General features: G+C 41.8%; 1 protein-coding gene across 1 annotated transcript; it reads right to left on the bottom strand.

Annotated features, from left to right (window-relative positions):
• Nucleotides 1–523: 523 nt before the first annotated feature.
• LOC306913186 (uncharacterized protein) lies at nucleotides 524–10,796 on the bottom strand. Its single transcript, XM_079489772.1, has 9 exons — nucleotides 10,710–10,796; nucleotides 9,651–9,717; nucleotides 8,642–8,802; nucleotides 7,875–8,010; nucleotides 6,905–7,279; nucleotides 4,402–4,683; nucleotides 3,179–3,345; nucleotides 1,507–1,629; nucleotides 524–823 (listed from the first exon to the last, which is right to left on the bottom strand). The coding sequence occupies exons 1-9, from the start codon at nucleotides 10,734–10,736 to the stop codon at nucleotides 680–682; spliced, it is 1,482 nt and encodes a 493-aa protein (XP_079345898.1). The 5' UTR covers nucleotides 10,737–10,796; the 3' UTR covers nucleotides 524–679.
• Nucleotides 10,797–11,993: the final 1,197 nt, after the last annotated feature.

Here is an 11,993-nt window from a genome sequence, read left to right as displayed (position 1 = left end):
ACCAGGAGGCAATTAAGCCCCTACCTCTCTCGACATTGACGTTGGTTTGGCGTTGAGCGATAAAAGGCCATTGGGGGAAACTAAGGTTATGACAAAGGATACTGTTCGTGTGTACATGTCCACACAAGAGAACACAAATCAGGGCAGGAATAAATGACATTGGCCACACGTTGGAGCGGTTAGCAACGCTCAAAAACAAAGCATCCGGCAGAGCTACACAATGAGACAAACAAGGAAAACATTCTAAATGTAAACGTTGCATAGCAACCACCTGTTTCAGGTGGCAGAGAGACTATGTTCTTGTGTAAAATTATTCTTTGTAATGAAATCAAATAAGAAAACTGCTTTAATTGGGATATGGTTTTCATGTTGGCATATTTGGTAACCATTTTATAAAAGCAATAACTCCAGTTCAGGATATGGCATGTTGCTTAGCCTTTGGCTGAACACCTAGCATTCAGAGGAGATTTCTGCTCACAGGGATGAATTCATCATTGGTTTATCTCATTATTTTAAATTTATAATGAACATCTGACATCGTAACATTATATAAATGACATGACTGAATCTCCACTTTAAAGCACATCCAATCACAATGGGTCGATTCCCTACCAATCAGTGCAAACTCTTGAGGACGGAGGAGGTTTACACCAATGACACTCCCACAAACGCCGACCCCTTAAAGGAAGTTGATTTTGTCCGAGGTGTACACGTCACACGTGGGAGCACCTGAGCTGAGGGGGGACTGGTTGTTTAGGAAGTCCCCCAGCTCAAAGGTGGGGGCGGAAGGCATGGTGCAGCTGGGACCTTCGTCATCCAGATCCTGTACAGAGAGAATTTAAAAAAATCACACTCGTCTGAAGTGAGTTGTGCTCTTATCATACATCATACATCACATTCCGTGCTCAGCAAATCAAATCATCACAAATGTCATTCCGGCCTATCACAATTTGCGTCCTCACTTTTCCGTCTTCACTTTTCTGCCCTCACTTGTAGCTTCAATATGTACTTTGCTCAGCCAATCAAATCAAGCCAATGTTTGTGACCCGGAAGCTGAGCATAGGAGGCCCTCAAAAAACGTAAATAGAGCTTCACGATTATTGCAAAAACGTTATTCATGATTATGCGTGGCCATATTGAGATAAAGATTATCAATACAAATGTCAATCTTTTTCTTTGTTTTAACTCAATCTGGGTTTTATTATTTTGAAAAATAAAAAAAATAAAAAAATAAAAAATAGAAGATTCTCTCCTTGTTTTGTCTATTAGCAAAAATAATAAGGTTTTCCCATTCAGACTGTATGGCAATATTGTAGGACAGACGTTCTATTAAACAACAATCTGCAACAATTAAGAGTTGTGACCCAAGGATATGAGTTTTGGTAAAGACTTCCGTTTAAAGTGCAGGCATCCATTCATATGAACAAATGTCAGATTGAGTGTTAAGTGAAATGGGACTGTTAAGGAGAGAGAATGATAGGACAATGAAAGAGAAGAAGCTCTTACCATCCTGATTGCTGGATGCTGAATGTGCTCATAGCTGGGAGGGTAACTGAAGTCATCATCTTCAGTAGCTGTAGTAGGTGGCTCGATGATGATGTTTGGAGGAGGATGATGTTGCATCATTTCCTAAGAAACAAGAACACAGTTTGACCTTCTTCTTTTCTACTTTCCTTTTTTACAAAGCCGTAAATAGGAGTAAAACAAAAATGAACAGATATGGTGCAGTCACACGGGCAGATGCATAGATACAGTCAGATATGGTGCAGTCACACGGGCAGATGCATAGATAGTCAGATATGGTGCAGTCACACAGGCAGATGCCTAGATACAGTCAGATATGGTGCAGTCACACGGGCAGATGCATAGATACAGTCAGATATGGTGCAGTCACACGGGCAGATGCATAGATACAGTCTACCATTCATTATCAATGTAATGAACAGATATGGTGCAGTCACACGGGCAGATGCATAGATACAGTCACACGGGCAGATGCATAGATAGTCACACGGGCAGATGCATAGATACATGAGTCTACCATTCATTATCAATGTAAGCCAGCCAGCGAGATGAAGATGCAAAGATACATCCGACGTTTGTAGCTGCTGCAAAAGATACAAAGCTAGAAATCTACATCTAAAAGATGAACTGGTTTCAACTTCAGATACAAAGCGACAAATATGCTTTGAATCTTTGCATCTGCCTGTGTGAACGCAGCAATAGAGAGAAATCCCATTTTAAACTTTGATATAGAATCTATTGATAGTGTTAAGAGGAGTACATGCACAGATCCCACACAGTCCAGTCACTGGACAAACAGTACATGCACAGATCCCACACAGTCCAGTCACTGGACAAACGGCAGAACAGCAAATAAAAAAAAAAAACTCTGCTCACTGTTTCTCAGCTACTTTTTTATTGCTGCTCAATATTTAGTTCTCTCAATCTTCATTGACGAGAGATCAGAAAAATCTATAAGCTAGAACATAATTCATATTTTTTGAGGGGCGATACAATAGCCCATCCTATGTCCAGCTTTTATGTGCAAACACAAACATTTTATGTGCAAACACAAACATGTTCTCCCCGTGTCCCCTAGGGTAGGTACCCTCACAAAAAACATGCAGTAATCCTGGTCTCTAAACTGCCTCCCCCTGGCCAGCCGGGGCACCTGATGGAGGGGAAAGGAACTCGTTGGAATAACGTGTTCCTTCCACGCGCTACGTCCAACCAGGGAAACTCCCCCCTGTCAGGTGTAAAGGAGCAACTTGGACACTCAGGCATGAAGGAAGCATGAGTTCAAGTCCGTTGCTCTCCCCATGTCCCCCATATATGGGGACTAGGTTGGCGGAGGGTGTGTAGAGCCCAGGATCACTGAAAAATGGGTTACAAAATTGTGGGATAAAAATTATAAAAAAAAACCCCAAAAAACAGTGAACACAAACATTGAAGACAAAGGTGAGGACGCAAATTCTGATTGGCCGGAATGAGATGATATATAATGATGTACGATGATAAGAGCGCCCCTCACTTCACACTGGTGTGATTTTTGTTTCACATGCAGGCCTTGTTGCCGACCGTACACATGCATTACACGTCAGAGACAACATCTGAGACTTTTCTCAGGTGTTGGATCAAGCACATCAAGCACAGTTACTTTGACATAAAAGTATACCTCCTCTATCTGGTTGGAAACCGGAAGTGCTTCTGCATCCTCTGAACTTTTGGAATTGCAGCAGCACTTTAGCAGACAACACAGCAGATTTACGACAGCGATAGCGGGCAGCACATGCTTCACAATCCACCATAAAAAGGGCTTGGCGAGTTTGGTTACTGAGGTTACTGGGGAGTGAAACATGAAATAAATCACTTTTCTGCATGTGTGTTCTTTTGACTTATTCCTTGAATTGTGCTATGAGCTAACTGTAGCTCTGGTCCATAGCCTTCTACTGCTTCTACGATTCTGCCCTGCAGTATAAGGCTATGGGACTTTCAGTTTTAAATCTCAAATCGAAATCAGACCAGCCTCTCCTCTTTAGTGGAAATCTCACAAACGTTTGACCTACTCACCAATACAAAGACGGTTTGTGTCAATAGAAAGCCTACTTTCCTTAGTGGACACACTCTGAGACCCCTACCACACGTATAAACGGTACTTTTTGGCCAAAAAGGGATTTGGTTTCCACCGGAAAAAAAATACTTTTAGTTACTCCAATGCGCCCTCTACCGATATTGCCCAGAGAACTGCCTCATAGAGAATATTTTTCCTCCGGTGAAAAAAAAATCCCTTTCTGGCCAAAAAGTACCGTTTATACGTGTGGTGGGGGGCTTAGAGTGCGTCCACTAAGGAAAGTAGGCTTTCTAATGACACAACCCGCCTTTGTTTTGGTGAGTAGCAAAAACGTTCTTTTTATTTACGCTAAAGAGGAGAGGCTGGTCTGCATTCATGCGAGCGGCGGACGTTGAGAGTAACATAGCTCTAAATGAAACGCATTAGAGCTATGGACTAGAGCTAAGCTAACTGCAAAATAACATGCTGAACACAGATTGTCTCTAACATGATACTTAGCATTGATACTTGCATTATGTAAAGTGCTGACATTTTTACCACTGAGCTAATAGCTGTTTGCTCTGGGGATAAATATAATTTTGACCTTTATGTCAAAATAAGGTCAAAGTTTCTGTCAAACCAGAAGCAGGATCTAAATGTCTCAATAAAAGAGCAGGGAGTTAAAATAACAACTCCAATTGTTATATTGTATTAACATATACTCTTAGAAAAGATCACCAGCACTCACTTAGTCCTAATAGGATTTCATGTTTATTTAAAGTGACACTTCACCCCTTTTGCAACCAGATCTTATTTTAATGATGTTTGGGAGTCTCACACACACTTACATGTAACGGTCAACTCCAGGGTCAGAAACAGGTTGCCCTCCAGATCAAAGGCTTGGTACGTCCCAGCGTCATAATACTGGACATCCTTGAGGGTCACCCCATCGGGCATTACATTAGCAACGCGGTTGGACGAAAGCGTGCCATTCTTCACCAGTTCTGTTATGGACTGACCAATCAAAGGCTGGTCCTTTGGTCGGAAGGTAAGATCAAACGTCCTGACAAAGTGCCCAAAGGTAATTTTCACGTCCTGGCTGTCGTTGACCTTCCTGGGTTGTGTCTTCACTGGAAGATAAAATAAATGTTAGAAATTAACATTCTCTGGTTTAGTCAAACTGTATATTTTTCATTTCAAATATTGCTTTGATGCTCATATTAACCTCAGGAAGTATTAAGTTGTTTTTATTAGCATATGCATTCCATACATTTCATAGTGTATATGGACATATGACATCATCAACTTGCGACAGGAGCAGTTACTATTTAGTGAAAGATTCTCTATAGGCTGCGTTCGAATTCATTCCCTATGCCCCATATAGTGCACTACTTTGGGGTTCCGCCATTTTGTTATAGTGTCCGAATATGTAGTGAGCATTTTTGCACCCTAATGTAGTGGACTGAAGTATCCCACAATGCACCGGGAATTGTAGGGACCATCCGATGGTCACTACAAAAACACAGCGAAGCAAATCTGCCCCATAATGCATTGCGCAAGCTCGCTCTTGAACGCACATGCACGCGTTTGCGCGCACGTGCGCTGCTTCTGCATGCATGTGCTTATTGTGCTCCAACTCAGAAGAGGCAGAAGTTGAACCAGCGAAAGAAATCAACACAAATGTACTTTTTAAACTTTCGTTTCCCCTCTCTTTTCTTCCCTGGCGGATCTCGAAGCTACAGATCTCGAGACAAATGATCTGTGCATTTATTTGCAATTGTTTTGTTTTATTTATTTATTTATAATAAAACAATTAATTTGCATTTGCAATAGTATTACTAATCTGATTCATTCATATCACCCAGGCCCAGCACATGACGTTAGGAGAGGAATGAGTTGCTTGCTGTAGAAGGCCTTATATTTTAATAGTTTTTGGATTAAGGTTGGTGAGGTTGTAAAGCTATGTGCTAAAGTCCAGGATTAGCGGGGGTTCATAATCATGCTGCTGATATTTTCATATTGTCAAGGTGGTGCACTGTTTTCATATTGCTGGATAATGGATATAATATTAATGTATTGATAATAATCATAGGCCTATGTTATTTTAAAAGAATAACCTTTTTATCATCATTTCAGCAGCAGCGTTTTGACTGTTTTTTTGTAGTCAGTTGATTCTTCATATCCAAATGAGTGAAACGGCCGGGATGATTTGTTTATTTTTCATACAGTTCTTTATGAGGCGATCTGAACCCTATGGGGGATTACAATGCAAATAAAAAGTACATGAACCGGCGGACCTATAGCGCCCTCTACCGATATTGACGTCAGAGTCGGTGCTCCCCATACAGGGAGTATTGTCCGAATTAATCACTATTTGAGTCCACTGAGTCTGGGTCCCCGTATGGGGAGTAGGGAGTAGGGAACAACCCTAGCAATTCGAACGCAGCCAAGTGGTGCAACCACTTCCTTAAGTGACTGTGTGTGGGTGGCACTGGCTGGCTGGCTGGCTGGGTGGGTGCGTCTGAGCACGAAAACAGCATGGTTGTTTTTCACCACCTGTGCGCAACCTAACACACACACAAACACACGCACATATTAACTGTATATATGGTGATTTCGGGTGTGCCAGTACAGTACAGTACGGTACAGTAGAGGGACCCCCACACGATAACTCTGTCATTTCTCAACCGTTTCGGACGCGGGGCGGCTCGCCGGAATCGGACCGGCACCCTGGGTGCGTTCATGTGGGTCTGGAACCCCCCCCCCCCCCCCACCACGGAGTTGCACCACTTACTTCACACGGGTGTGATTTTGTTTTGTTTTTTAGTTGTAGACGGCAAGTATAATGTTTTAACCCATTTTGTGGCGGGAACCCCTTCTGGTGTTAGCATTATGTTATGCTTTAGCTATTGAAAAATAGCAGATCTCATAGCGCGCCACCGAGTGGCACGCTACGAGCTTGTAGGTCTGCTATTTTTGAAAACTGTCAGGATGTAGAAGACATTTTTTAGAATCTGATCTCAGGTCAAAATGGGTTAAAGGCATATTTGTCTTATTAGCCAGGGATCCTTTTAAGACTGTTCACGCACAGCCATTTACAAAGTAACACATCGTTTTTGCTGGATTCAACTGCCATGTTATGCAAATTACCTTTATAAAGGTTATAGTAGCTATGTCTTGGTATTCATTGGAACAAGGATCTTTAAAGTAACTATATGGTTTGATGTTCTTTAATACGACAACATTTTCAATAACTCTATGGTCTGGTGTTCTTTAATACGAGAACATTTACAATAACTATGGTGTGGATTTCTTTGGAACAAGCATAGAGAAACTCAGTGTTGTGATTACCTTGCACAAACATCTGGAACTTATGGATCAGCCTGCCATCGTCTCTCCGGGCGACATACATGCCCTGGTCTTTTTGGGTTGCTCTCAATTTCCGGACGTACCAGATCTCTCCTCTCTTCTCTGAGAAAATGCCATCCCTCCATTTGATGCCATTTTCAGCCTTAACAAACCAATCGCACTCATAGTCTTTTCTGGTGCACGGCACTTCACCCTTGGAGGGCTTGTTAAAGCCCCAGATCTCGATCCCCTTTGAGGTGTCGTTGGTGGGGTAGAAGTGATGTTTGTTGGCGGGGTAGAACATCAAGAGGGTTGGTGCCACTGTCATTTTGATGTCCACCTTATCACCGTAGTTCACCTTCCTTGTGTCTGTGCATTCTGTGGATTGCAAGGAACATCAGTGTACCACATGATTCTTGCTACATTGGAAGAAAGGCGGACTCACTGATAATTACTTCATATTCACTTAAAAAAACCTTTTTATTTAATGTTATACATATTCAGTCGTCACTTGTCATTTGGGCTATATATATTATCTTGAATCAGTTACACTGAAACCTAATACTTGGAATTTGGATATCCACTATTTCTAAGTAGTAAGTATAATAGTGCATGGGCGGCAGTGGCTCAGGGGTAGAGTGGCCGGTAGAACAACCGTATGGGAGCCGTGAGGTTCCCAGTTCGGTCCCAGGCTCCCCCAGAGTTAGTGTTGAAGTGTGAATGTAATGCACAATCTATGTAAAGTGCCTTGGATAAAGGCACTATATAAATGCACCATTTACTATTCATGTCAGAGTCGGTATCAGCCAGAGTCTATCCCTGTTTCACAATGTGCTAGACCCCTGGGAGACTACCAGACACTATTTCTATTACATTGCTATTAACATTTAAAACACATTTTACAATACTGAGACCTTCAAGCTGTGGTCTTGACTTGGCTCAATTAACAGTGGGGATGTCACTGTATTCCTACCTGTTACAATAAGTCTTAGGAAGGTAGAGGCTGTGGTCGGGCCCCATTCTTGTTTCAATATCTTGTATTCTCCAACATGCTCTTCTGTTACACATTCAATAACTAATGTGCCCAAATCCCACACACAACCAGGCAACTGACACGCACGCACGCACGCACGCACGCACGCACGCACGCACGCACGCACGCACGCACGCACGCACGCACGCACGCACGCACGCACGCACGCACGCACGCACGCACGCACGCACACACACACACACACGCACGCACACACACACACACACACACACACACACACACACACACACACACACACACGTCACACACACACACACACACACACACACACACACACACACACACACACACACACACACACACACACAATAAAATACATAATACTGTACTGTGTTTATATAATGAGAAGGAGAGATTGACTAAGTAGATCCAGTGGTGGAAAGTAACTGAGTACATGTACTGGTGCTCAAGTGCTGTACTTTAGTACAATTTTAGTATTATTTCCAATTTCCGATACTTTTACAGTTGTACTTCTACTCCACTACATCTCAGAGAGACACATTGCACTTTTTAAAATGAATATCAAATATCTAAATACTGAATCGAGCAACTTAAAAACTGTCTGGGTTGTTCACATAAGACTGAGTAGATGATAAAACGAGTGTTTTTGAAAGTGAAATAATCCCTTTAAATAACCACTGAGAACATCAAAGGGAAAGCAAGGGAAGTGTTGTGTGATAACTTACCGTATTGTGTGGATATATCTCCAATTCTCTTCTTGTATGTCTTGGAACAAACGACACCTTTTTCGGTATCTCCCACCGACGAGATTGTACTCCCATAACTAAAGTAGAGCCAGAACAGACCGTTTCTGTTCTTCCATTTCTTTGATTATTTTTCTTAGACACTGAGACGAAAGAAAGAAAGAAAGAAAGAAAGAAAGAAAGAAAGAACAATTTTGTAAACAAATCCAAATAATTTACTGTGGTAGGCGGTAGCATGTGGTTTAGGCTGTAAAGCAGAAGAAGTGGAATTGTGTGTGATTAAACTTAATGATTGACAGCTGTGACAGCCAATCGATGGGTCCACTTACTCCACCCGGGTATTAGTGGAACTGTAATTTCACTTAAAAACTAAAAAGAAAGAGCTCCGAGACCCGAGACGAGACATACGGTAGCGGTTCCGACCCGCTCCCGGAGTCACTTCTCGTGGATGGACCGAGCCGGGTCGGATCCCAAGCCCCCAGTGAGGCTCTCCAACGTTGAGGCGCCCTAGTGGTAAGAGCAGGGACTGCAGGCGGACCCGTGGAGTTATGACGAGGCAACCCTGTGCAGCTGGGCTTTAACATTGAGCATTCAGCTCGTTTGCACTTGGAAGTAGACCGTTCTTCCGGGTGAGGTGCTTCAAAACGCCACTGAGCAACTTCCACTGAAATGAATAGCGGGAGGGCGGGGCTATCGCTCCGGTTCAGTCTCTATGCTTTTTAATACTCTATAGTCAGATCCCAGGAATTTTCGAATCTCGGGTTTACCCGAAGACCTCTATTGGCGTGATGATGCAACACCACCGGTCAGAGTATGGGAGTCTCCCCATTGGCTTAAATGACAGCCAATGATGAAAAAGTGTTGACTAGTTGCAGCGACTGAATATAGACCAGCTAGCACTTCAAGCAAGCTGGTAAAAACAATACCCAGTGTTTTCAGTTTTCTGACTGCACCATAAGGCTGCTAGCCAGCTGCTACACACGTTACTTACGGCTGGACATCATAGTAGAATGATCATCACCATCAACCACACCCACAACAACCCATGTAAGTGTGGCCTATGGAGAGAGACAGTCAGAGAGAGACAGTCAGAGAGAGACAGTCAGAGAGAGACAGACACAGACACAGACACAGACACAGACACAGACACAGACACAGACACAGACAGACAGACAGACAGACAGACAGACAGACAGACAGACAGACAGACAGACAGGGTGGGGATGAGAGACATAGAGAGGGCGTTACGGGATGTGAAGACCTTTGAGCTTTACTGTATAGGCTAAGAAAAGACATGCCAAAATCTCTGCATGAACTTGTAATTTCCAATACAATGTTCTCATCTTGCCATATCACTGCCAAACCTTCTATAACGCTATAATGTTACACACATGCACAAGTCCTGCACACTGTAAAGCAGGGGATACCAGGAAATAATTCCCCATTCATTTTTCCCATAGGCGTTTCAAAGTATTTATTTAAAGATCTGTAAGCCTCGGACAAAGCCAACAGCCGAGTTGACAAATCATGACAATAAACACATTTTTGGGGGCCGAACAAATAATTAGAAAGAAGAAAAGGTTTAAAAAAAGTGTTGTACCCTGCCCTTTTTTTTTTTAATCAAAAAATGTGAATTAGCATTTGAAAACAAACCCTCCAACACTAATTCACACAATAAAATTGCAGTTGTGGAATTTCAACTTCCAAACCAATCTTAAATCTCTCAACAATCAACAGACTGTGTGTGTGTGTGTGTGTGCGCGTGTGTGTGCGCGTGTGCGCGCGCGCGCGCGTGCGTGTCTGGAAATTGTAATGTAAAGAAACCTGGGACCCACAAAATAATGCAAATTAGCTCAGCCTCAAGATAATGTTTTAATTGATTCATACTCCCATCAATGACCGAAAATAGCAGAAATACAAGCTCACAACAGAGACTCTACGTCATTCAATCTTAATAGTGTGTCCATTCATCTTGCAGAATCTATGTAGATATAATAGGATATCTCGTCGTAATACTACAGTGGCAATCTGACAAGATCCTCATACTCACGATTAGAAGAATGGATGTCTGGTACATTTTTATTTGCTGCGCAAAAATGTGCTGGCAAACAAAACATTACAGTAGGTGTGTGCCGACATCTGTGACCTGTGCAATTGTGTGCCTCCAGATGTCGCTGTTTTACAATCATCCGTTATTCACGTGCACGAAGAATGACGAAAGAATGTTTATTTTGATCACAATAGTGGTCTACGGTCTACTCATTTTATTTGTTTTAAATCCTAAGTAGACCTATCCAAAAGTACAAATTACAAAGAACATTTTCTCTAAATAGAAATATAGAGAAAATATTTTTTCTTAATAAATTGCAATGTTCATGTTTATGTTTATTGAAGGATCCCCATTAGAGACACATGGCTGAGCCTCTAGTCTTCCTGGGGTCCTGAATGGGGACTGGCAATGGTTTGCTGTTGCATTTGCCATTAGAGCTATGGACCAGAGAGTATAGTGGGAAGGGAAGTTACTCTCAAGGAACCCTGATATCTACACAATAGTATAGGAAAGTAAGACATGGTGACATTAGTGCAGGCAGGCCCTAAGCAGATATCTGCACAACATGTTGCAATGAATATTGTATTGAAGTCGAACTTAAATATGTGTGTGTAGTTCATCTCATGTCTCTGAGTCTGTAGGCTAAGAATTACATTCATCAATATTTAAAAAGTACTAGAACTGGGACGTTTGTTAAACATCACAAAAACTATGCCTATAGCCTATAACCTTAACCCACCCTAACCTCACAAAAACGATATGCCTAAGCCTAACCTTAACCCAACCCTAAAGAATAGCAGATCTACAAGCTACAATACACATTTTCACTGGACAGGATCTGTTGATTATTATTATTAAAGAAGCATTAAGAATGAATGCGTATTAAGAGAGCTCTGTTGTTTCAGCGACCTCGCCCCTCAGGACTTCTCGCCCTCAGGGTATGTATTATGTTGTTATAATAGGCTTACACTCCATGTAAGGCAATAATTACAAATACATATCAGGAGTTTTTAACTTCTTCTCACTCCTTTTCGGATATGCTTTTTTTGTCTTTTTCTTTGTTTTGTTTTCTTATATTTTAAGCTATTTATTTTAAGTGTTTTTCCTTGTAATTAGGAAATACAAAACTGTTCTGTTTTATTTATTTTATTGCATATTCGAAATAAACATGACAAACAAACAAACAAAAGTTTTCCCTGGCTCTTCAACTACATGATGAACTGATTGTAATGATTGTAATTACAAGAAACAATATTCATTCATACTCTCATTAGCGTGCACGTG

This window comes from Electrona antarctica (assembly GCF_951216825.1).
Source record: "Electrona antarctica genome assembly, chromosome: 2".
In the NCBI taxonomy this organism is placed as follows: domain Eukaryota; kingdom Metazoa; phylum Chordata; class Actinopteri; order Myctophiformes; family Myctophidae; genus Electrona; species Electrona antarctica.
The sequence above is the reverse complement of the archived record's forward strand: the minus strand, read 5'-3'. Positions and strand labels throughout refer to the sequence as shown.